This window comes from Hoplias malabaricus, chromosome 2 (assembly GCF_029633855.1).
Source record: "Hoplias malabaricus isolate fHopMal1 chromosome 2, fHopMal1.hap1, whole genome shotgun sequence".
NCBI lineage: Eukaryota > Metazoa > Chordata > Actinopteri > Characiformes > Erythrinidae > Hoplias > Hoplias malabaricus.
The window spans coordinates 34,766,634-34,790,115 of record NC_089801.1 but is presented as its reverse complement, the minus strand read 5'-3'; the positions used below and the strand labels follow the sequence as shown (position 1 = coordinate 34,790,115).

The 23,482-nt window shown below is 39.1% G+C and overlaps 2 protein-coding genes across 8 annotated transcripts in view; both read right to left on the bottom strand.

Moving 5' to 3' along the window:
* The window catches only part of mink1 (misshapen-like kinase 1), a 39,014-nt gene extending 21,622 nt beyond the window's left edge, over positions 1–17,392 (bottom strand). For all 6 annotated transcript variants that reach the window (XM_066658759.1, XM_066658760.1, XM_066658763.1 and 3 more), the window contains exons 1-9: positions 16,627–17,392; positions 6,277–6,342; positions 4,707–4,889; positions 3,971–4,081; positions 3,728–3,818; positions 3,145–3,275; positions 2,810–2,864; positions 1,216–1,294; positions 409–584 (exon numbers count right to left, since the gene is read on the bottom strand). In XM_066658759.1, the coding sequence (XP_066514856.1) occupies positions 409–584; positions 1,216–1,294; positions 2,810–2,864; positions 3,145–3,275; positions 3,728–3,818; positions 3,971–4,081; positions 4,707–4,889; positions 6,277–6,342; positions 16,627–16,683 (949 nt within the window). In that variant the 5' untranslated portion in view covers positions 16,684–17,392. The remainder of the gene's footprint in view (positions 1–408; positions 585–1,215; positions 1,295–2,809; positions 2,865–3,144; positions 3,276–3,727; positions 3,819–3,970; positions 4,082–4,706; positions 4,890–6,276; positions 6,343–16,626) is intronic.
* Positions 17,393–18,623: 1,231 nt separating this feature from the next.
* The window catches only part of pld2 (phospholipase D2), a 30,126-nt gene continuing 25,267 nt past the window's right edge, over positions 18,624–23,482 (bottom strand). For both annotated transcript variants that reach the window (XM_066658804.1, XM_066658803.1), the window contains exon 25: positions 18,624–22,712. In XM_066658804.1, the coding sequence (XP_066514901.1) occupies positions 22,488–22,712 (225 nt within the window). In that variant the 3' untranslated portion in view covers positions 18,624–22,487. The remainder of the gene's footprint in view (positions 22,713–23,482) is intronic.

The following is a 23,482-nucleotide window of genomic DNA, read 5'->3' as shown; positions in this document are numbered from 1 at the left end:
GTATGGTGCGTGGGTATCTTTAGACAGCAGTTCGTTCAGTGAGAGGACCTGCTGGAGGCTCTAATTACACTACTGCACATCTGATATGAGCCACATTAGATAAAGCACATTCTGAATAGTATCTGATTGGCTGTAGAAAGGGAGAACCTCTTCATGAACTCTGGAGCCCAACAAACTCCCATTAAACCAAAACAAGCAGAGAATCTTGCACTTAATCTTTAAAGTTAATTAAAAGAGTTTGGTAAAACTCCAACAAAAGTTTTGGAGAATTCTGTAAGCCGTATTTGTTTTTTACCAATATATTCATTTAAGCCTAAGCCTATTAAATACAGGCTTTCTAATCTTTTTCTTACATTCTGCAATTTTACATCGGAAATATTACTTGGCCAAATACAACAGACCACTTACCCTTCTCTCCTCGTTTCTTGCGTGTGCGGTCAATATGGTCTTTGAGCTGGATGCGGACCTGCCGCTCTGTGGGCTGATCCCGGATGAACGAGTGCTTCAGCAACTGCTCTGTGGAGGGACGACTGGGATAGGTTTTTACCAGACAGCCCTCAATGAAGTCTATAAACTTTTTGGACCTGAAAGGAACAGTAACAAAAAAAGTAACATGTATCAACAAGCCATCAACCAACACGATCCAGCTTTAAGGATTCAGTGGTACTGGGGGTAAAAATATTAAATATAGTTTTGCTTCCTCTATTTCTTAGAATAATCTGAAAAGGTCAATTAAATATTTATGTTTATTTCTACAAACTTAGTATTGAAAATGTTTTGCCTGTGCTGAATGCTGTCATATATGAATCGCAGGACACCAGACTACATAAAGTCAAGCTGCATCAGCCTTCCACTTTGTTCAGAACGAAATAAAGTGCGACATATGTGTCCAGGAAAGGACAGAACAAGAAAAAGGAGGACATACAGAGAGAGCTCAGAGAAAGCATTGGCAGGGAGCTTGTCTTATGTAAGCTAACACCAAAATAACAGAGGTGGCTAACAGTACGGGGCTGATGTGTGCATAAAGAGAAGAGGAGAAAGATTGAGAAAGATTGAAAAGTGAAGACAAAGGCAGAAAAGAGAAGATGAAAACAGATGAGAAACAGGGAAAGGGAGAATATAAGAATACATTTCATATTATATATTAGAGAAGGAAGCATCAGCAGCTAAAACAGGCAGCTCTTAAAATAAAAGGTGAGAATAGACAGTCCTCACCATTTCTTGGACTTGAGCTTTGGAGGAGGGTTCCGGGGAATGAGGAACAGTGCTCTCATAGGGTGCATGTCACACAGAGCTAGGAGAATGAGAAAGAGAGATATGTTAATTTTAATACTTAATATAATATTATATTTAATCTATACTATAATGAAAACATGCTCATATTTAAAGAATAATTTTAGTTATGCACCTGATGTACTAGGCTTATACAGCTAACAAATAATGGAAGATAATCACTAATTTGCAACAGTACAACTGCATAATGAAGAGAGTCAAGATGTTAAATATTCTCAAACACTTTATTTGGCTTCTGACACTGTATAAAAAGCTTGCTATAATAATTAACATAAGTACTTTGCAACTATTTTTAGCGACATTAGCCATATATTCCCTATGATACTTTCTCAGTAAATGATCCATGAGGAAAGGTACAACATTACTGACACTTTTGAAAACGTATTATTCAACAGAAACTTTGAAAACTAATTTAGGAGTGAACAGAATATTCTAAATAATTGTGTGTAGTTTTCAAAACCAATTATTAAATAATAACTCCAGTAGGAAACTAGACAAACTATATCAAATATCTCCTCCAGTACTGAGCATTAGCAAATCAACTGCAGTGGAGCTTCACAGTACATCTCACATATATAAGTATAAAAAACTGTATGTACGGCTGTATGTACATGCATTTTATGGCTCAGATGTCTGTGTAAAAGTGCCTGAGCATAGTAGATGAAGTTTGGCTATCATAAAAGTCCAGTTTGACAGGATCAGTAAACAAAATGTTCCTGGACCAGCACTTTTAGTGGAATTCTGAGCATGGTCCACGCAAAAAGCTGCTCAGACCACGGTGAGCATGAAAGAGTGAGACAGGGAGAGAAAGTGACTAATGTTGGAGTTGCATAAGCGCCGACGGTGGCACACTGACCAGCACACCCACGTCCGCACACTCTCCTACCTCAGTTCCAAAACACGGCTCTATTTCAACACCCTCCAGTTACTCTACATGCAGCTCATACCCTGAAAGTTGGCCAGCTACAAGGACTCAACAATATGGACCAAAGACTAATACTACGATTACACTGCAACATAATTGCAATACATAATTAATGCTACACTTGGAAATGTATAAAAAAAAAAAAAAAAAACATTGGTTACTGAATGCAATATTAGTAATTGAAGACTGCATGATCAAAGCTTCTTAAGAGATACTGGTCAAATATTTTAAACCCTTCTCTAACACACCTGACTCACCACATAATTGACTTTATTCTGATTAAAGGTGTGCTTCAGAGGGAAAGTACAGAGTGGAGCACTGCACTAAGGACAGGAAAGCAATACTCCAAGGTTAATCTTTACTTAAGTAAGTCATTATATCTGAGCTCAACTCCTTGCAAAGCCATAAGCAGAAGGTAATGCTATAAAATAATACTGGGACTACCATTTAGCTCCCAGTCGTGTAGCTTCATTTACTAAGGCTGCACTAAGACCGAATGGTGGGCATAGGGAATTTCATTAATTAATGGCCTACGGTCCCAATTTACGCAACACCATAGCATGCATGAATGTCTGTGTGTGTATATCTTACGGGGTGCTCCTTCTGCCATCTCTATAGCTGTGATTCCCAGGGACCAGATGTCACTCTGTGGAAGGAGAGAAAACACACGACAGCTCATTAAAACCAAAGCGAATACCATGGACTCACAATTACACAACAAATACATACAGAAATACTAAACTAATACGGCAATATAAAAATGAGGAATGTCCTGATTTGATCTAATATCTGTTTAGGCCCAGTCCAAATTAGATTATAACTAAAATGCATTAATAATACATTGTGAAAAAAAATTGACCTTGATGTCACACTATGCACATATGAAATATAATATAAACATAAATATAAACACACAAACACGTTACCCTGTAATCGTAAGTGGAGTCTGGGTTTTCATCACAGGCGATGACCTCAGGAGCCATCCAGTATGGAGTTCCAATAAAGGTGTTCCTCCTGCCCACAGTACGGTCCAACTGAGCACTCACTCCAAAATCAACTAGAGTGAGAAAGGGAAAGAGAATGCGCAAGAGACAAAGAGACACAAACAAAGAGAGATATGAGAGATGGGGTTAACTTTTGAAAACAACTGTAGCAGAAACACATTTCCAAAAAAAATAGCAAGCAAAATTTCTAATGGCTAGAAAAGCAGGTGTGTGTACTGGTTTAATTATACATGATTATATAAACACGCATTCTGCTCAGTGTATCAGAGCTGATGTGTGCCAGCATGTCTACATCAGAGCAGGGAATGCCTCCAGGAGCCCATTGTACTTTGCTCCAATTGTTGGATTAAATGTTAAATCAGAGCACATGATAATAATGAGGTCACACCAATCAAACCGACACTACTGGCTGAGAAACACGGCACACACAAATAGGGACTCTGCTGACCCGTTACAAATTAAGACGACAGAAACACGTGCATGCACACACACACACCACCCTTACCGAGTTTGACCTCAGCGTTCTCAGTCAGAAGGACATTTTGGCCTTTGATGTCTCTGTGGATGACCTTATGAGCGTGAAGATGGGACAGACCCTGAGAGAGATAAAGACAGACAGACATCCACAAGCAGTCAGACAAACAGTGGGAGCAACTAACTCAATACTAATAAAAATGGTGTTTTGCAAATTGTGCAGCCTCTCTATAACCATCAAAACAGTTCTTTGTTTATGCGTGTGGTGTCTCACCCGCAGGATCTCTCTGCAGATATATGCAATCCAGTCTTCCTTCAGTGAGTTTCCTTTAGTATTTTTCACTAGGTCAGTTACAGAGCCAGCACCACAGAACTCCATTACCAGCTACAAACACATAAATGCATAACTTAATTTTCCACATGAACAACATTATTATGTGCAGAAACCAGACCTAAAACTAACTGCCGTATGATTCACACTGATAAATGAAATGAACTTTCGTTCTGATTGTCACTGACTATATTTGGGCTATTTTGTTCTGAGTCTAATTATGCACTGTCAATCAGACTCAGAGTTTATACCTAAAGCTAAATTAGTCATAAAGTGCCAGGGGTCTTGTACCAAATTGATGTTATTATGCATGAGACACAGTATTAAAACAGATCTGCAGAACTCCAGCCCTAAGCAACCACACCAGATTTAGCTAATCAAAGCAGGACCAGGGTACCCTGCTCTAACCTGCATTCACAACTATGGCCCAAACATTGAAACAACCCCTCTAATGTGAAACACCTGCCATGTGACATGGTGAATTTCTCATAGCCTACATTTTTCTTACATTGAATTCTGCTTTTAGGGCACTGTGTGGTTTTGTGTACCAGACACAATAATTTCTCATTGTAACATTGTAAAAACAGCTTGGTGTGTTATAAATATATTTAAACAGTTGTCTGTTTTGATTGGATGTCATGTATCATGTATTATTCAAAAAAAGCTGAGGCACACAGACCCAGAGCTGGTCGTCATGGCCAGGTGGGCTCTTCTTGACAAAGGCTCCGTAGTATGTGGCTATGTTGCGGTGGTGGCTGTACTTCTTCAGCATGTTGATCTCGGCTTTTATCTCCTCCTCCTCTTCCTCTGTGACGTCCATCACCTTTATAGCAGCCAGCTGCCCTGTCTTCACATGGCGCCCCTGAGAGAGAGAAAGGAGAGGGACAGAGAGGGTGGGAGTGGAAGAGGAGAAAAAAATTCAGGCGTAGCAGCTGGCAGATGTGGTGTCTATTAATATCTGGAGAAAAGTCTATATCTCAGATATCTGAGCAAGCCGAAAGCAACCTCCCAGTGACACTTTTAGTTTAAACTCCTACAGTTCATTAGACTTTCACACTGATGCAAGTTCAGTGTGAGGCTACTGCTGTACTTTACACACCTGCACCATGACCACCAACTAATCCTTTGTATACAGAGCACTGACCTGTAACTCACTGTCATTTTCTACACTTGCTCAGTAAATCACTGACCTGTTTAAGACTTGAGAGTTATGGTTCTAATATATAAGTTAGCTATAATTGTGTTGCCAGCAGTTTAGATATTAATGGCTGTGTGTTGAGTTATTTTGAGGGCACAGCAAATTTACATTGTTATACAAGCTGTAGACGTACTACTATACATACTATTACTACATATAATAAAATATTTAGAGATACTGTATATTATATATTTGTTAGTTTATTTAAGTTAATGTACTTTTCAGGAGCAAAGAAAGTCATCACTATCTGCTCCAAAATTATCTTCATACTTTACATTTTGTCTCCACTACCCCCTCACAACCTTTCATCCAAACACTCCTTATCCATCCATCAAACACCTCCAGTTCCCCTCCTCATCCCTTCCTCTCTGCTGCTGCGAAGAGGTAAGCAGAGGCAGGTCTGCCCAACAACAGCAATCTGCATCCACAGCTTACTGACACCCTGTTAGTGTACAGATATAACTCCTCTTTCACAGGAATGTCTGAATCTCTCCTTCCTTCAGCCAAAAAGTGAAGCAGAAGTGCATAAAATGTCTTTCCTCAAATCTATGTAATAGTCATTTAATTTATCGCCTTAAGTTAGACCAGCTGTTCTGTTAAGGTGCTTTTCAGACTGATCCTAACTGACAATTGTTCCTTTCAGAAGAGGTAGTCTCTGCCAAAGCAATCCTTATAATTTCATGGAGAATGGGAGTGGCTTAACTGCTGTAGGCTCCTTTTATGTAATATATAGGGTAGTTTAGGGTAGTTTATGTTATTATTATACAGTGGTTATTGTTGTTTTCAGGATCTATGTATTTAATATACATTTCTAAAAATCCTGGCCCTTGATGTGTTCAGAAAAGCTTATTGTGACCCTAAATTTGTACAAGAACAAAAACATACCATATTCATCATTTGCTTTCATCCCACATTTCTTCCTCCACCGTTGCCTTTTGTTCTTTAACTGACACGCTCATTCATATTAAATTAGATTAACAGAGCATAAAGAAAGCAAACATTATAAGCCCATCCAACTTCCATTCCCGTCTCTCTCCTTCTCTCATCTCACCTTGTACACCTGGCCATATGTCCCATTGCCCACAACCTCTACCAGCTCAAAGATTCCAGCTGGGTCCTGGAACACAGAAGAGAGGTGAGTGTTAGTGCACATTGTGAAAAATATGCACACGGTATAAATCCATACACATTTACACATACCCACGTACAATGCATGTCCAAGAACAAAAGATAAATGTGAATACACTGTGGAGTACAGTTTCTTCCCAACCCAACAACCAGGAGCTAAAACTTACACTGCATCTTCAAACTGAAATTGACAGCTTCAGCTCAGAAATCTCAAATCAAAATCAGTATCTGGCAAAGCAAAAGTTCAGTCCAAAAGGCAGTTCCCCCTTTAGCAAAATATAGTTTATCAGTGAAATTTGCTCCTTTAAATTTGCACTGGAAGGATATGTATATATAGCACTGTGCAAACTGCATGCATAAATGCTGACACATTTGCCTCAAATAGCAATGAATTGCTTTATAATCTGTAAAATATATATATATATATATATATATATATATATTTTTTTTTTTTTACATGGTTCCTGACATTGAATTACTGCTACCTAAACAGTCAAGACCTGAATTTGGTGGAAAACAGAAGGGATGGGCTGTAAGAGCACATTTATCATTAATTGTGAAAAAATATGTCAATGTCAAATATCTCAAGTAATTAGACAGCAATGATTATTGAATGATGCATGACACAGAACTTCATTAGTCATGTTTCATGGAGTGAGTTCTACACAGTGTGTGAAATGTCAATCAACGTATTAAAGGTTTCTTACAGTATTTTTTTAAATAGCTTTTCTTATGCATACACACAGACAGGTGCCAACTACTTCAGAATAACAAAATATGACGAAACATGAAACCCATCTGGGAAAGTGTATATCTCAAAGCTTCAGAAACCACAATCACAGTGAGATGATTAAGGTACGCAATGTGCTCAGTGCTTTTTGGAGGAGAATAACTCTGTTCTTTTGTTAGCTACATTAGCCTCCTAGCTATGACTATCATCCAGAATTCGTTGTGTTTGGTTGCAGTGAGTTGTAGTGTTTTTGTTTTGCCAGACAGCATGCAAATGCTCTGAACTGATGGGAGCAGCTGTTACAGTACCTCCCCTGCTGTGGAGACCTAGTGTGTGTCTATATGTACATATACACGCAACGCTCTTTCTGCTCAAGGTTCATGTGTGCACTACGTCATGGCTGTGAAATGCTGCCAAGAACTGTGAGTGAAGTGGGTTTAAAAACAGCCACACATGCACACTTCTACAGCATGGCCTTGGAAGGGCTGGGTGGGTGGACAGGTCTGCCTTTCTTTACAGCTCTCACACACGCCTAGTTCTCTCAGCTGTGCTCTTTCATACTCCCTTTTCCCTTCCTTCCTCAAGGGATCACAGTATCTTCCCTCTGACAGTAAACAACATGAAGCGACTGGTTAGAAGATATGTGGTTACATGCAAATTAATGAAAAAAAACAAACAAACCCCAAAACAAAGCCATAAAAACCTGATGCAAGAGCTTGACACTGCAAAAGCCAACAAGGTTTTTGCTAATGAAATTAGTCAAATTATTCTATATAATATAATATTATATCATATATAAAATATGATTATGAATTATGAATTAAAACTGCCGCTAAAGACGTTTATAAGAAAAAGGTGGTGAAAAGAAATGATAAAAGAACAAATCAAATATTAGAAAACAAGGAACATAAAAATATATATACTCCAAGACAATGGAACTGGAAGAAATAAGGACAAAGAGAGATTAGTTGAAAATGATGACAGGGTTGCCCACCTCCTACTCAGTGAGTGGGCAGAGGAGGAGAGAGAGTGTGAGATAGAGAGGGAGCGAGAGAGACTGGAGGTGTGGGGAACTAGACAAGTGTGGGGAAACGTGACTTCAGAGGGCTAGAGACAAGTAAAGACGGTTGAGAGGATGGAGAGGTTGAAAGAGGGGAAAGCAGAAGGGCTGTTTCATTCATGCCAGTTGGTAAGGGCTTCATAACCATGTTGAGATTATAATATGACCTGAGTTATTTAAATACTGCAACATTGAAACATTAGTTATTTTTCTGCTGTGCTTCTTCTTTGAACATTTTAGGGGACGGTGGCATAGTTTTTGATGGGAGAGAGGATCTATCTTCAGAACTCTGTTGCATATTCTCTTTTAAAATGTGGCCAAGAACCACCTACTTTGAGAAGAAAGGACCTATTGAATAACGCATACAATAATTCATCACAGACCACCGTTTTAGCATGAAATGTTGGCATCTGTGTTTCTAGTGCTAGACTGCCCAATATAGCGTGAATGAAAGACAGCATCTTGGACTGCTTCTAGAGAACAACATGTTGCCTGCAGCAGTTGGTGCAGGATAGTATAAAAGGCTTTAATGATTAATACAGGCATGTACTGCGAACGCTGATTCTGTTACCGCTTTAGGCCATCAATATGAAGACCACAAACAAGAACAGAAGCAGTTTACTAAATTAAACAAACAATGTGGACATATATCAGTATACAGTTGCTGCAGCCCAGCAACAAGAGGAGGACTGTTTGAGAGAGTTAAGTGTGAGTAACAGAGATTACAACAGAAATTAGTGAGGAGGCCAAAATGTATTTCATGATTGCAATGATCTGCTACAACAGTTACCCACAGGCTTAACTGGCAAAAATGATTAAGAAACTCATGTAGCATTAAAAATATACAATACGTTTTGTATTGGAAATGTACACGGTAGTAGAAATGTAGCACACAATCACACAAGCTATCTGGTCTTATACAGCTTTCCTTCACTGCTAGCAGCATTAGCATTTTTAATAGAGTAGGAATTTAAGAGGGGCTATGTAGGTTATTCGGTATATAAAACACTGTCCCACACCACAAACATGTTTTTAAATTAATGCCCCATAAAGTCTGGTGTGAGATTTGTACATAAATCTGCTGCTTTATTTATGCTTGTAAGCCCATGATCCTAATACCTTTTGCGGAGACAATAAAAACAAAACTTGAACATAAAATTGCTATGAATTTTTCAAATGCATACCTACTATGCTAGTAAATTATGTTAACTCTTATATTAGCTATTTAGCAAATATCTGTAATTATTTATCTATTAGCCCCAAATGGGTGGCACTGGGGCTGTGGGTTCAAAACACTGTGGGTTAAGTCGCTGTCAGTGAGGAGACGTGAGCTGTGGCATTAGTGTCTGCATGGGTTTTCTCTGGTTGATATGGTTTCCCACAGTCCAAACCATGTGCTGCTAGGTAAATTGGTTTATTCTATAGCCTATAGTTATTCTATAGTTTATTCTATATGATTTCACTATTTTTGTTTGTAACATCATACTTGTATCATTAGAATAATCAAACCTATCCAATATAAATTGGAGTTCATATCATATTTCCAAATCCTCCATTGAAGCTTAGCTTAGTTTAAGGTTCTTTTTAAAAATAATAAAAATAATCTCAGTATTCAGAGGTTACTTCTGAGTCTATCTGAAGGAAAACATAGCTCCAAAATTACCTCCTACAGGATTTCTCGGGACATTGAACTAGACAAAAAAATTGCTTTTAGAAACGTACCACGGTAATGTTCCACTAATGCAGCAACACAATACTCTCTAACAGTTGTCCTACTGTTTCCATCTTATATAAGCCCTAAAAAAGAACAGAAACCATACAACCTAATAACTCTGAAACTCTCTTGGGACTGCTTATTGCTTCGAGCTTGTTTCAGTGGCAAAAAATGTTTTAGCAAAGATTGTAAGATGTAGAACAACACCCTTTCTTTTCAGATACTGATAACAATACTGGGTAAACTATCCTTAAAGTGTGCTACTCTTCAAAATATAATGTTTTACTTCATTTTTAGATATGTATATACTGCACTATGGTAGAAAGAGCCATGGTGTTGCTTTGGACGAATTAAGAACAGAAGCACACCCACCACAGCTGCCTGCAACTTATTTATTTACTCTGTTTCTTCTAAGTTTCACTTCTGGCTAAATCACAAATAACCTTTCTTTTCTTAATCCACAGCTTCAAAATGCTTGGATGGCTCTGCAATGCAAATGTAGAATGTTTTATAAAGCCAGCAAAACACAGTTGCTGATACGCGCCACAATTCAGTTTACCTGAGATTTAAAAGGAATAAGCAAGTACATTAGCAAGTACTCATGGAAACCTTTATATATTACATGTCATTTATCACAAATATGAGAACACATCACCATTCTGCCCACCCAAATTATGAGATTACTTGCCAGTGTTTTGTGTGTGTATGTCAGCTGTAGTCATATCTGTCCAATGCTGTACTGAAACTAAGACCTTAGTGGGACCCTATTAAATTAAGGTTAAAATGCTTTAGAAAATGTGTGTATGAATGTAAGTGGTATTTTTTCCCCCATATCATAATGTCTGTGTGTATACCAGAGAGCAGGTCTTATGGAGGATGATCTATCAAACAAAGAGCTCCATGTGAATCATTTCTCTTAAAGCTCTCTCTGAAGAATTACAGCCTAGCAGGCAGAGCTGTGGCATGCAACGCACTGTACCATCTCACCAGAGACACATACGGGGGGAGTGGGGGTGGGGGTGAAGAAATAAAGAATGAAACTAGCAAAACACTGAAAGCCATGTTCCTTGTGCATCTTAGCTTGGTTAAAGCTCTCTCACCCTAGAGACACAAAGGCCTCTCTTCACCAAAATCAAAGACGAGACTAAAATTCCTCAAAAACCACAATCAGGAAGTCGGAACACCATTTATGTTTATGTCAAACCTTTCAAGAGTTTCAATTCTGCATTTTAAGCTAACAGTATGGTCATGTGTATTCTGCCTAACTGCTAAAACGTATTTCCCAGAGATGCACTAGTTTCACAAGTTGAGATTCACTCAACTAATGAAAAGTTTAAATCTGAGTTTTGTATTTGAATGCTGCTGTTCCGACCACGGATGCACTGATCCGATATTAGGATCGGATATCGGTCCCGACATTAACAAAATGAGCTGGATCAGGTATCGGATAAATAGGCCGATGCATGAAACCGATATTTTGAATTGCACTAAAAGTCTTTGTCTGATGTCAGTGCCGGATCAGAGCACGCTGACGTCTGTTTGGTGACTGCTACTTCTAGCCATGTCTCACTCATGTTTTGTTTGTTGTTCAGTTGTGTTTAATTAATGGCTTCCTGTCTGAGTGCGAACCTGGTTTCTCCGTTGTTGGCCGGGGGTTAGGTGTTTGCTATCTCTGATGCTAACGGCTGGCCTGCTGACCAGAGGAGTCCATGTCCATCAATACTCTTCGGCAACTTCCTGCCTGTCTTTGCCGTTTCTCTTGGCTGGGATTGTAGATGGGAGAAACCAGCTTTGCTGATGGCGATTTGCTAACACCGGAGCTAGCTGCTGCTGATTCGGCAGAGGAGCGCGTCCAGGTGCTGGCGCTCTGCTGTGGAATGGTTTTCTGCCACTGTTCGTGGTGATGGCCGGGGGAGCACATGCTGTATATTCACTCTGATGGTCCGTTTATATCTACTATTATTATTTATTGTTTTCATACTTAGTGTTTGGTTTCTGATTGTATTTGACCAAGGTGTTTGTTTATTTTTCAGGTTCAGTTGCTCGATTTTATTTTGGATTTCTGTTTAAACTAAATATTTAATTTCTCATGTATTTGACAAATGGAAGCTACTTTTTTTCCATTTGGGGCTGATAAAATAGATTAAAATAAATATAATGTAAGAAGTTTGACTCTGGTATGCCAAGGTCCTGCACAACTGTTCATTTCAGTGACAAATAAATAGCATGTCACAATGTGTGTTAATTTGTTATATTTTGTTAATATATTTGTTTGTAAAGTCAATCCTTATGTCTTAAGTCTCTTCCACAAGGTGAAGTATATAGTTTATTAATTCAACAATGGTATTGGGTAGCATATGTATCTGTATCTGAACTGAAAAATTTAGATCGGTGCATCCCTATTTCCAACATGTTGTTGATGAATAGGACAATAGAGAAAGAAATAGTGAAGGATTCATCTGCCCTTTTTTTCCAAGCCAGAGAACTCCAACAGGTTCTCTTGCTTCCTCTAAACCTGTCTGACTGGCTCAACCATGTCTTGGGGAAGCCCACAGTAGCATGCCCATTGACAATTAGCTCACTAGCTTAGCTGGGATTTGCAAGCTGGATCATATTTCTGATAGCGGATCTGGGTTCAGAGGGAGGCATTTATATCCAATGAATGCAGCCACACAGAGGATCTGACTATTTATCATCTTTCTTCATCTGAAACGAGAGCCTGTATGTATTTTAACCGACAGAAGCTGCAGGGATTACTAAAGAATTGTGCATCACTAAATCAATGCTGTAAAAACTTTCAATGCCATTCTGTGGTAGAAGAGGAGATATTTCATTATCATTAAATTAATGAACGGTATAAAGTATAATTTTGTTGCTATAATGTTCAAACAATAAGAGTTAATGACTGACTTAACCTTTTGGTCTATTAAGTGCAAAAAGCACTTTGGTTTGAGTAATAATCACAACTTAACGCATGTCAGGAATGTCCATGAATGGTTAACTATGCAAACCAGGGACCTGAAAGCCCCTCAGTCACACTATCAGTTTTATAGCATTAAACAAATATTTATGAAGCCAGACAATTCACAGGTTGTGACTTTCGCTGTTGTGGATTAATCCCATAAATATTATTATTCAGCAACTACTATGACTTATTTTGTAAAAACTAGTGTTCACTGACTACTAATACCCTAATAACTCTGTATTATGAGATTATGGAAGTACAGGGCTGAACAGAAACAGTGTACTGCTAAGAGTCAAATTCAACACACAATCTGCATGGGACTATTTAAGGTTACTTAAAACAATACAATAATCTAAGATCAAATTATAATTACAAATACAATGCAAGTCAAACCTATCAACCTATGACCAGGGGCTTTATTTAATAAATAAATAAATAAATAAATAAATAGGCCTGAACTCTTTATTTGTGTTTATGAATTATGTGCTGAACTCACTTCTGATTTTGCTCTGCCGGACATTTGTTTGCATTTTCCAAGAGTGTGTGTGTGTATGCATAACTGAATTTATGAAAATAAATAGTGTGTAAAATGTGTGTATGTATTCGTCTTCACTTTTTAATTAATTTTGCGCTGCGGTTGGAGGCAGGGGTTGAGGGTGCCTGCTGGCAAAAAAAAGTCTAGAGGAAACACTGATTATATATATCAGTAATTTGGGTGGGTGGGGGGGGGTCTATGTAAAATATAGCTGCCAACAAATTTCATTATCAATAAATTGGATTAGTTGGTCTCTTTTTTTATTCCATACTAACATGTATTAATATTCAATCCATTTGTCATAAACACTGAAACATGGGGCATGTGGTAGGCTACTCCAAAAGCAGGATGTATAAACAGATTTTATGGAAAATGTGAAAGAAGGTAGCAAGGAAAATGGTACCAACAAAACAGGGCCCACGGTTGCAATTCTTTTAAGATCTCTGTGTAGAACTGTTGAGTAAATTAGGTCCCAGGACCTGCCTTTAGTCTACTCACTGACCCAGAGTGCACTGAAGAGTATCTCAACTTGCAGGGAATACTGATGTATACTAAAGCTAAACATGAAATGATTACACTAAATAAATTTATTCAGTGTCACCACTCCGTCTACAGACATTTCTCTCATGGGGACCCAAGCTCTAAGTGTATTATTACACTGTGGAAAGAGCTGAGATTCTGCTGGAAATGTTCAAATTCAACAAGATATTTTCCAATGTATCACTATTTCAGATGACATGTAAATCTGCATTGAATGGCCTGTACACTCCATGTTTGCTGTTGATAATATCTGTGGTATGTGCCACAGAAACAGCTACAATTTACTTTTCCATGACCATTTCCTAACTTCATGTTCACTCTTAGAAGTAAACAACCCATTTTCATAACTGGGACTTTATGACAGACATGTAAAGTACATCTGCCCTGATTTGCTGCTATTGACCTGAACCTATTGAAAAAAATCCTTATTGCTTCAACACAAAATGGCACAAATAGGACACACTGTTGTAAGTTAAATACAGTGACATCACAAAAAAATAAATCCAAAACATGCTGTTTTCGGTGCCAAGTTTTACCATTTTACTGTGTTACAGTGTTTAAAAACTAGCCCGTGATATTCCTATTTAAGAAATGGTGAAAAAACTAATTATGTGGCCTTCACTAAAAAAATAACATATTAAGAAACCTAGTACTCCCTTGCTGTGTGTTAAGAGAGGGCCTTAAACACCAGACACACCTTGTTTAGATTGGAACACTGCTTTCTTCCAAATGGAGCCTTAAACAATATTATAATTATAAATGCTACACTAAAAGCTCGTATCCAAGACCGTTCTTTTTAATGTATTTTAAACTTCTCTTTCAAAATATTTACAAGCACAAAGCAAATAACTGACATCATAGCTCAATAAAAGATGGTCAGTTCTTGATAAAACTAAAACTGAAAATCAGTTTTGCTCTTAGACAACAATAGACAAAAAAGAATGGACATATGAAGTGTTAAGGCAACAGACAGACAAATAGACAAAGAGGAAGATAAATAGAGAATGGGAGATAGATCATACGTCAAAACATGCACAGATTCTAGGGCGTCTGAGATTGCACAGTGGACTTGCAGTAACCACAGGAGGGAAAAAATCCTGTCATCAGCGGATGAGTAGCTGTTTGGAAGCAGAAATGTTTGGCTTTGGTGCAGCAGGCGTCCTCCTAAACCTATCAATGCTGGCTCTTTTCGAGGGCCACAACAGACATTAAAGCACCCAGATAATTGAAGCCTGAGTTTTCTTCACTTTTTTTGGGAAGAAAATAGATTAAAGTAAATTCAGTTTCACTCCATAGCTCTTGCAGTTTAGAACTGGAAAATCTAAGCTGCAAAAAGATCCTGTTTCAAGCTACTGGTTTTTGTGATGTTATGGAGTGCAACTCACTAAGATAGACAGATAAGCCTATTCAGATTACAGCAGTATAAAGAGATGGCATGTAAACCATCTCTGAAACCAGACTGACATCCCATTCTCTGTATTACTCGTTTAAAACTGTGAAATCTGCTTTGGTATGAGCCAACACTCAAGGTTTCAAGAGGGTTATCAGTAAAGGGTAGCAGAAGTCCTGTTGTACCAACTCCAGGAGTTTACTCTAACTGATTCAGGTCAGACCATCAAAACAGTGCTTGCTTGCTTGCACCCAAACACACACATTTTATATTTATATATATATATATATATATATAATTCAAGTCAACTTCATAGCTGAGCATTTACAGTGTTTGAAAGTGCCACTTTATTTCTAAACAGTAATTTTCTCTGAATCTCCAGATTCAGACAGGCGGGGTTTCATACATCACAACCCTGCCAATCTGTGTGTGTGCGGGTGATTAAGAGGGAGGTGGACAGAGGCAAGGACTAATTGCATATTCATAGATCCATGTACTAAATGAAGGTGAAAATGTAGAATTATATTTAAGTGAATTTTAAAACATTAGGAGTTTACTTCTAGGGAATAACATTTAAATCTGTAATTCTGACAAAAATAGGGGAGTTTTTAGGGTTGTTCAAGGACCAGAGAGAGACTTTGATTTGAAGTGAGTCTTTTTTTATTATTATTATTCTAATGATAAAAACATTTGTAAATGTTCATGTAAATATGAACCTACTGTTAATACATGTTATTGGTAGCAGAAAAAAAAAATCTGACGAAAACTGTAGCATATTGGCCCTTTAATCTGCTAGACGAACTGATCCCTTTGGGCCGAGGCTAAGGCCCGGTTCATAAACACAGAGGCCTACTGACACTCAAGTGCTCAGATCCAGTCATAAAAACTCAGACTCACCACAAGATCAAGCTCTGTGGCCTTTTCACCACAGCCAGGTTTTCATTCTGAGGGTAAAAACGGGTAAATATACCCACCGCAACCTGTTTACAGAATGACAACATGAACACACCACAAAGCACTGCCCTTCTGGGTGTGTAGGTTGGAGTGAAAGTCACTCAGGTGTTTCGAGGGCTTTCCTGTTTTAATTCTCCGTTCCACCTTAAACGGTGCAGGTTCCTGCACTATTTAAGGTGGATAAGCTGGCCAAAAAACATTAATAAAAAAAAAAAACGAGACTAAAATCTTGTCAGTTTACACAGACCTGTCTCGGGTTCAAATTAATCTTAGCGTGCTACAGTCTTTTAATTTGTTTTGGTATTTCTGAGAGATGGAGTCACGGGGAGATTAACTACTTTTAATTCTTTATACAGGTAGAAGTTACAGGTAAACACAAACTCACCCGGAGCGCGCCCAGGTCAATTTCGTCCAAACTTCGTGTGGGTGCGTTTTCGGACATGATTCCAGAGATTCAAGCCCAGAACGTAGATATTCCCGAATTACAGGTGTCTTCAGCTTTTCCTCCTTTTAAAAACGTCGATAAAGCACAGTTTTGGAAGGTTAAGGGTTTGTTTTAAATGTCTGAAGGCCGGCGATAAGTAGCTAACGCTGTTAATCCCAACCTCACTTTACATTACATTACATTACAGGGCACTGCATTTGGTTCCATTAGCTCCAACGGTCACTCCTCGACGGAGAGCCGAGTATTTCTCCTATACTGCACTCCTCTCCAATTCCTCTCATTTTGGCAAGAACTGCACTGCTGTTAGCTCACGGAAAAAGGCAGGAGAGAGACAAAATATGCAGCGTATGACTGCTTTGGCTGCAAGGGCGAAAGAATCCCCCTAAATCCCTAAAAAAACGCCCAATTTGTGGCTGTCATTAGCGGCGCTGACAGAACCGAGCTAATAAACAAACCGTCGCTGCATCAGCCCAGCGACCCTCTCAGTCTCTAACTTAACCGTTTCGGGTCTGTGCTGCCTGCCCACGCAAAAATACTCACATACACACACCTAATAACACGGTTTAACCACCGACATCTTCCCCCTGCCTTTTAGGAATCTACTCAGCTCGGAAATCGCGGTCCTTATAGGCTACAAACAAGCCTAGTGCGAACAAATTTACGCGTCTTCTCTTCGCCTCTGACAAACTTTCACCCGCTGCCGTTCAGCTGAACTGAAAAACGTCAACGGCTGATCCCTAAAAGAACCGATTCCCCTTTCCCAGTCATTAGGGAAAAAGGAATCGGCTCCAAATAGTGGCACTCGATTCCACGCAGATACGGATTCATTTAAGATGAGATAATGATCTTATTCTTAACTAAACAGTCTAGATAAAACTTTAATTATTCTGAAGTACTCCAACCTAAACACACATATTATATTGTTATATTGTTATAATTAACTGTGTTATTAACATTAGTGCATTTTGTTTATATAATTAAGTTTGTATTAAATAAAATTCGGTGTATATTTAGAGAATTTTGAGCAGAATCGATTCATGGAATCGACTCCTACTACTTGGAATCAGAATTAGGGTCGATTCCAAATATTCTGGAATCGAACAGCTCTAAGGCTCGTCGTGAATTCTAAGACTTTGTCCCTTGTTCTTTCAGAACAGTCCAGGATTGTTCATTTAGGTGGTACAACCATTTAAGCACATTTTCATATGAGCACTTTGCCCTACTTTAAATCACTATAAGGTAGAAATAGTGTAACGCACTGCTAATGTCTCTCTGTCTACAGAAATAACTTGTCTCCGTCTTGTTTTGGTACAGTCCTGTTTTTTTGTGACGGCTGTGACGTCTCTCCTTTACAAGAACACAGCTCTCGTTTTCTTCCTTATCTCCTTCTCTGGCTCTGTTACAGCTTGATAAAATGCCACAGTGCCATAGCTACACATAACCAAACAACACTTACATGGCCAAAAGTTTTTGGACACCTGTTCAATTCAACATTCCTTCTGAAAACACATCTTTGCAGCAGCAACAGCCTGTATCCTTCTGGGAAGGAATAAACTAGATAGTGGAACATTGCTGTGAAGATGTGATGGCTGCCACGAGAGTATTAAGTGTTTTGGATCACAGACAACACTCCAAACTCATCCCAAAATACATTTCACATAGCTCCATAAAAATAAAACAAATTATTAAAAATAAATAAATGGTACTAAAAATAAAGCAGCTCCACAACACAATGCAGGGGATTTATACTGCTCTGGCCAGCACTTGGCCAAGGGGACCTTAGGCTCATATGCAGTTTCTGAAGGGTATACAAGTATTGTGTGCATTGTGTGCTGGGAAGGTGCATCTACAATTCTTTGGCCATGATATAGTTCTCTCATTCCAACAGGCACTGTTAGATAAAGCAGTTATGACACAGTCACAATCTTTATGTTCTTCAGTCTTTATTTTCAACACTGATATGTATTGAGTGGTAAAGGCTGTGTATGTTAAAGACTCACTGAAAAGACTTGTCAGAGTAGTGTTTTAGACAAACAGATGAAATAAAGAAAATAAGACCAACAAAGTTTACAAAAAATTACCAAAAATAGCACTTCATTTAAACATACATTTTGTAAAATACAAACAGTAATGATTCAGAAAGAAACAGATCAGAAATTAAAGAGCCATGTCCTTCATTGCTTTGTACTTACTTTTTCTTTTTATGTTGTGAAGGGTTATGTACTACATAATTCAGTCTTGACACAACTTTAACCTTGATAAAGTTTTTTGATCAGAGCAGGCTGAAACACTTCTTATACATTGTACCTGGACGGGGCTAAACCAATGGGTGTTGACTAACCATATCCCGTGCATGTGTACGTAACTATATTGGCTTTTATACAAATACACTGAATTAAAACATGCTGGATTTACAGTTAGCAGTTTTACAGTTACAGTTAGTTACACTCAGCTAGCAATAAAATCTTTAATTTCCCACAAAAGACTCACTAAACAACATCATAAACTTCATCTCTCTAAAATACGGGCTCTTTGACCCCCCCCCCCCCCCCCCACATATGTATATACCTAAGCAAGGGGGGGGTCGAATAAAATAAACTAAAATAAAAATTAAGATAAAAACTAAAATTCTCATATTTAATTTTTTCACGTATATTAAATTTTATAAATGTATTGCATTAAGTGTTTCTAGTAGACAGCAATCCATAGAGGAACTACATATAAATTGTAATGACCGAGTATACAAAACCAGTATTAAAAAAGGCTTAAACAAATGGATTGCCTAAGGTTTCTGGAATGTAGCAAGGCTTGATAAAATGACTGCCTGTGTGTGTTGGCTGCAAGCAGTGAACAGGTGTATGGTGGTGAATGCTTATTCAAAAAAAAAAAAAAAAAAAAACTACTGTGAAGTGGCTTTCACCCTTAAAAGGTCCATAATAACAGTACAGAATTATATAAAGCAGGTTGTCCTTAAATTCAGGGGTTACTGCTGGTATTCGAGGCACTGGCACAGTTGCATATTCTTTTGTTTCTGTCTATGAGTGCGTCTGCATGAACGAACCCACTGGATAACAGTGGAAAACCAGGCTAACAGAAACTTAAAAGGAGCAATCAGTCATTTCTACCACTGGAAAATTCAGCAGACAGTTGTTATGGAAATGAGGATTAATAATATCTACTTTTTCTTTCGATAAAGTGCAGCTCACAATTGGGCACTGTCACAAAATACTCCTTGCAGTGACCCTATGAATTCAACTAGAGGTAGATTTAGCTGAAGCGAGGTGTTGTAGTTACCCTTTAAAACAGCTTTAGTACAGTATTGCACACATCTAAGTTACTAGGTGTGTCAGTATATAAGCTATTTTATAACGTGAATAACAACGGGCAACGCAGTGGTGAGCAGGTAGTGTTGCTGTCACACAGCTCCAGGGACCTGGAGTTGTGGGTTGGAGCCCCACTGTGAATGACTGAGAAGTTTGGTGTGTTCTCCCCGTGTCTGTGTGGGTTTTCTCTGGGTGCTCTGGTTTCCTCCCACGGTCCAAAAACATACATTGGTAGGTTGATTGGTGGTGTGTACCTAGCCACCGTGCCAAATCGACAGTGCAGATTATGGTTAATCCACTGTGGCAACCCCGGACGGGAGCAGCCGAAAGAAGAAATCACAAGAGAACATGCAAGATTGCTCCTTTCAAAATCAGTAAAATATTTCCTTAATTTTATGCAAATTAGAAGTAGATGTTGCTGCAGGGTCAGCCAATCAGATGGTTCAAATATGCTGTGGTGCTTTATGCCAGGCCTTCACCACCATGTAAATGCCACACAATGACTTTAACAGCAGTATATTTGTTTACATGAGCTTTTCAATAGTAGTGCAGCTACAGAAATCAGACACTGATGGACATTTTGCTGTGCATGTAAACACAGTTTTCCAATCAGCATCCTGCACCCCTCACTAAAAAAGAAGTGGAACCTTCTGGATCACTGACAACAGTATTACATAACCATAAATACTCTGTTGCCATGGAGACAACGGAGAAGTGGCGGGGTGGAGGGGGGCACAATGATTAATGCACACCTCATACCCCTGCCAAGTAAATATCCCAGAAGCTCTACTTCCACTGTACCCCACCCTCGATCCTTATTTAGTGTCTGTCACTCGTTCTTCAAAACCCAAGCCCCGCCCCCAACAAGACCCAGAACTTCACCACTTTTTCAACCATCTCATCACTCTCCTCCTTGCCAGCCCTTTATTACACTCTTCCCATTTCTTTTTTTCTCCTCCTCAAGCTGCTGTTTATCTGGACTTCCTCTGCCTGGTTTCCTCCCTCCTTCTCTCTCTCTCTCTCTTTTTCACTCCCTCCCTCACTCACTCTCCAACTCGCGGCAGCCGCGACCCCGTCAGCTCTTTATTCCCGTCACCATAACAACCACAAATGTTCTGACAGATTTGCTGGCACTGCACAGAGAGGTGCGGTACTAGAGAGCGAGAGAGAGTGAGAGAGAGCGAGAGAGAAAGAAATATAGGGAAGGAGGCAGAGCAAGCGATGCTATCCACCTACGCGCCTTTGCAATAATAAACGTACGTTCTGTTCTCTTCGTTTCATCAGAGACACTCTCTGTGCTCACCTCACTCCTCTCTCCCTCTCTCTCTCTCTCTCTCTCTCTCTCTCTCTCTCTCTCACACACACACACACACACACACACACACACACACAGCTCTTCTCACCATCCACCATTTTACAAAACTACAGCAAACTCTGAATAGTGCAGATCAGCTCGCCAGCTTCCTCCGAGCCAATTTAAAATGGTCCTTAACGCCACAAATCCACCACATAAAAACCACCAGTGTGTGGAGATGCTGATTATCTTCAGGACAACACATACTGTTTGCAGAATAGCACACATATTTCCTCTGTGGTTGTCACATGGCCTCTGTCTAGGGCTCATTTCACAATGCATCAATCTAAATTTAGCTTGCTTTTATAGTCTATAAAACAGAGCAGTGTAAATAGTTCCTCCATTGTCAGCAGTGCATTCTGTGTTTTTTTGTGCAAAAAAATCTGAAACATTAATACAATTAAATAAAATCTAAAATCTGGAATCAGGGTGAATATGATCTGGTGATGGACTGGATCCTTCTTAAACAGCTGTAAATGAAACGAATCTTTGTGAAATCTGAAGATACACAAATCACTGAATCGTTTTCTAAAGCATTGGTCCCCAATTTTATCCACCAAGGGTCGGGGTTGGCTGCAGGTTTTCATTCTAGTTAAGCAGAGCACATCTGATTCTATTTGTTTAATCAACTAGTCTCCTTTCTAAACAGTTAAAACAGTGTGTGCTTCCGTTTGGTTGGAATGAAAACCTGCAGCCGCACCACACCTTTGTTGATAAGATTGGCGACCCCTGTTCTAAAGAATCATATTCAAATCACCCATTTTCAAAGATCTGCAATCAAATCTACCTCAATCGCAGCCAACTTTGAGATTTTCTCTTGCACTTAACAGTTTCCTAAAGAATCCCATTTGTACCTGAATCGATTCATTGTGAGATTTAAACCCCTACACAGACAACACACAATGCGAGTTAGAGCATGCATGCTTCAGTGGTGAGGCTAATCACTCACCCACCCTCAGCCCATACTCTATATCACAGTAGTGCAGGTTGGTCCGTTATCACACTAAACCCACCACTTCCAGTTCTGTCAGTTCAGGGCAGATAATGAGTGTTTACAGGTTCTGATTGTTTTCATTTGGTCCGCGTCTGCTTATCACACCATGGACTGCACCGTCCGGCTCACATTACGTCCACACCTCCAGAGGAACCATTCTCTCTTTGGTGCCAGGCGGTGGGAGCAGATATTCCTCACACAAGAAGTGCAGGGGGAAGTGAACGAGGATGCCCCTGATGGTCTGGAGCTCTTGGCTGGCTTGTTTAGGGTCCGTCAGGGCAAGGTTCCGCGTGTTCTTGTGTTCTTGAAGCTCGCGCATGTTACGGATAGAGTCCAGAGGAAGACACCGGAAAACCTGCAGTCGAGCAGAAGACATTAGAATACACTCTGGTGAAAAAAATTCCCAAGATATGTTTAGTGCTTATATAATTTGCTGTTATACATGGTTAATGCAGTTAATGTCATATCTAGTTTGGACCAACATTTTGTGTCAGGTTTGTACTCTGAGCCTAACACAACACTGGACTTCAACTATAGTGTGTCTGCATAGGACAAGGTCATTAGACAGGATGGAAATTTGTGACACTTTCCTGACCACAAGTATGAGCACATCTTTCTATATATAAATGAACAAACCTCAGCTTCAGGCTGAAAAATTGTCATTGCTGCTGTTTTTAGCTTTGCAATTCACTTTTTGTTCATTTTCATCTGTAACATTTTAAGCCTACAGTGATTATGAAACCTGTCACTTAAGAGTAATGTGATGATTAATGTACAGAATAACACAAACACTTCCTATGTGTGGCTGTGCGCTGGCTGAAATGAAGCAACACACATTATGGCGCAGAAACCACATAAGAAACTGCAGAGCTTTGGAAATGCAGCATATAATTAAGGCTCGCTGTTATAATTTGATGCTACGTAAAGACCTGACGCAGTTTGGAGCAAGTGTGTGATTATTTACGCATGCAGTTAGTTTACACAATGCTGAGTGATGTCACGAGGCTAATTTTGCTAATACTTTTCTTGCTAGCCTAGCCTCTCCAGGACTTGAGTAAAGAAGTAAACTGACACCTAACACCTTTTGTCTAATTGGCTGAAACTAGAGTGAGGGAGAAATTCAAA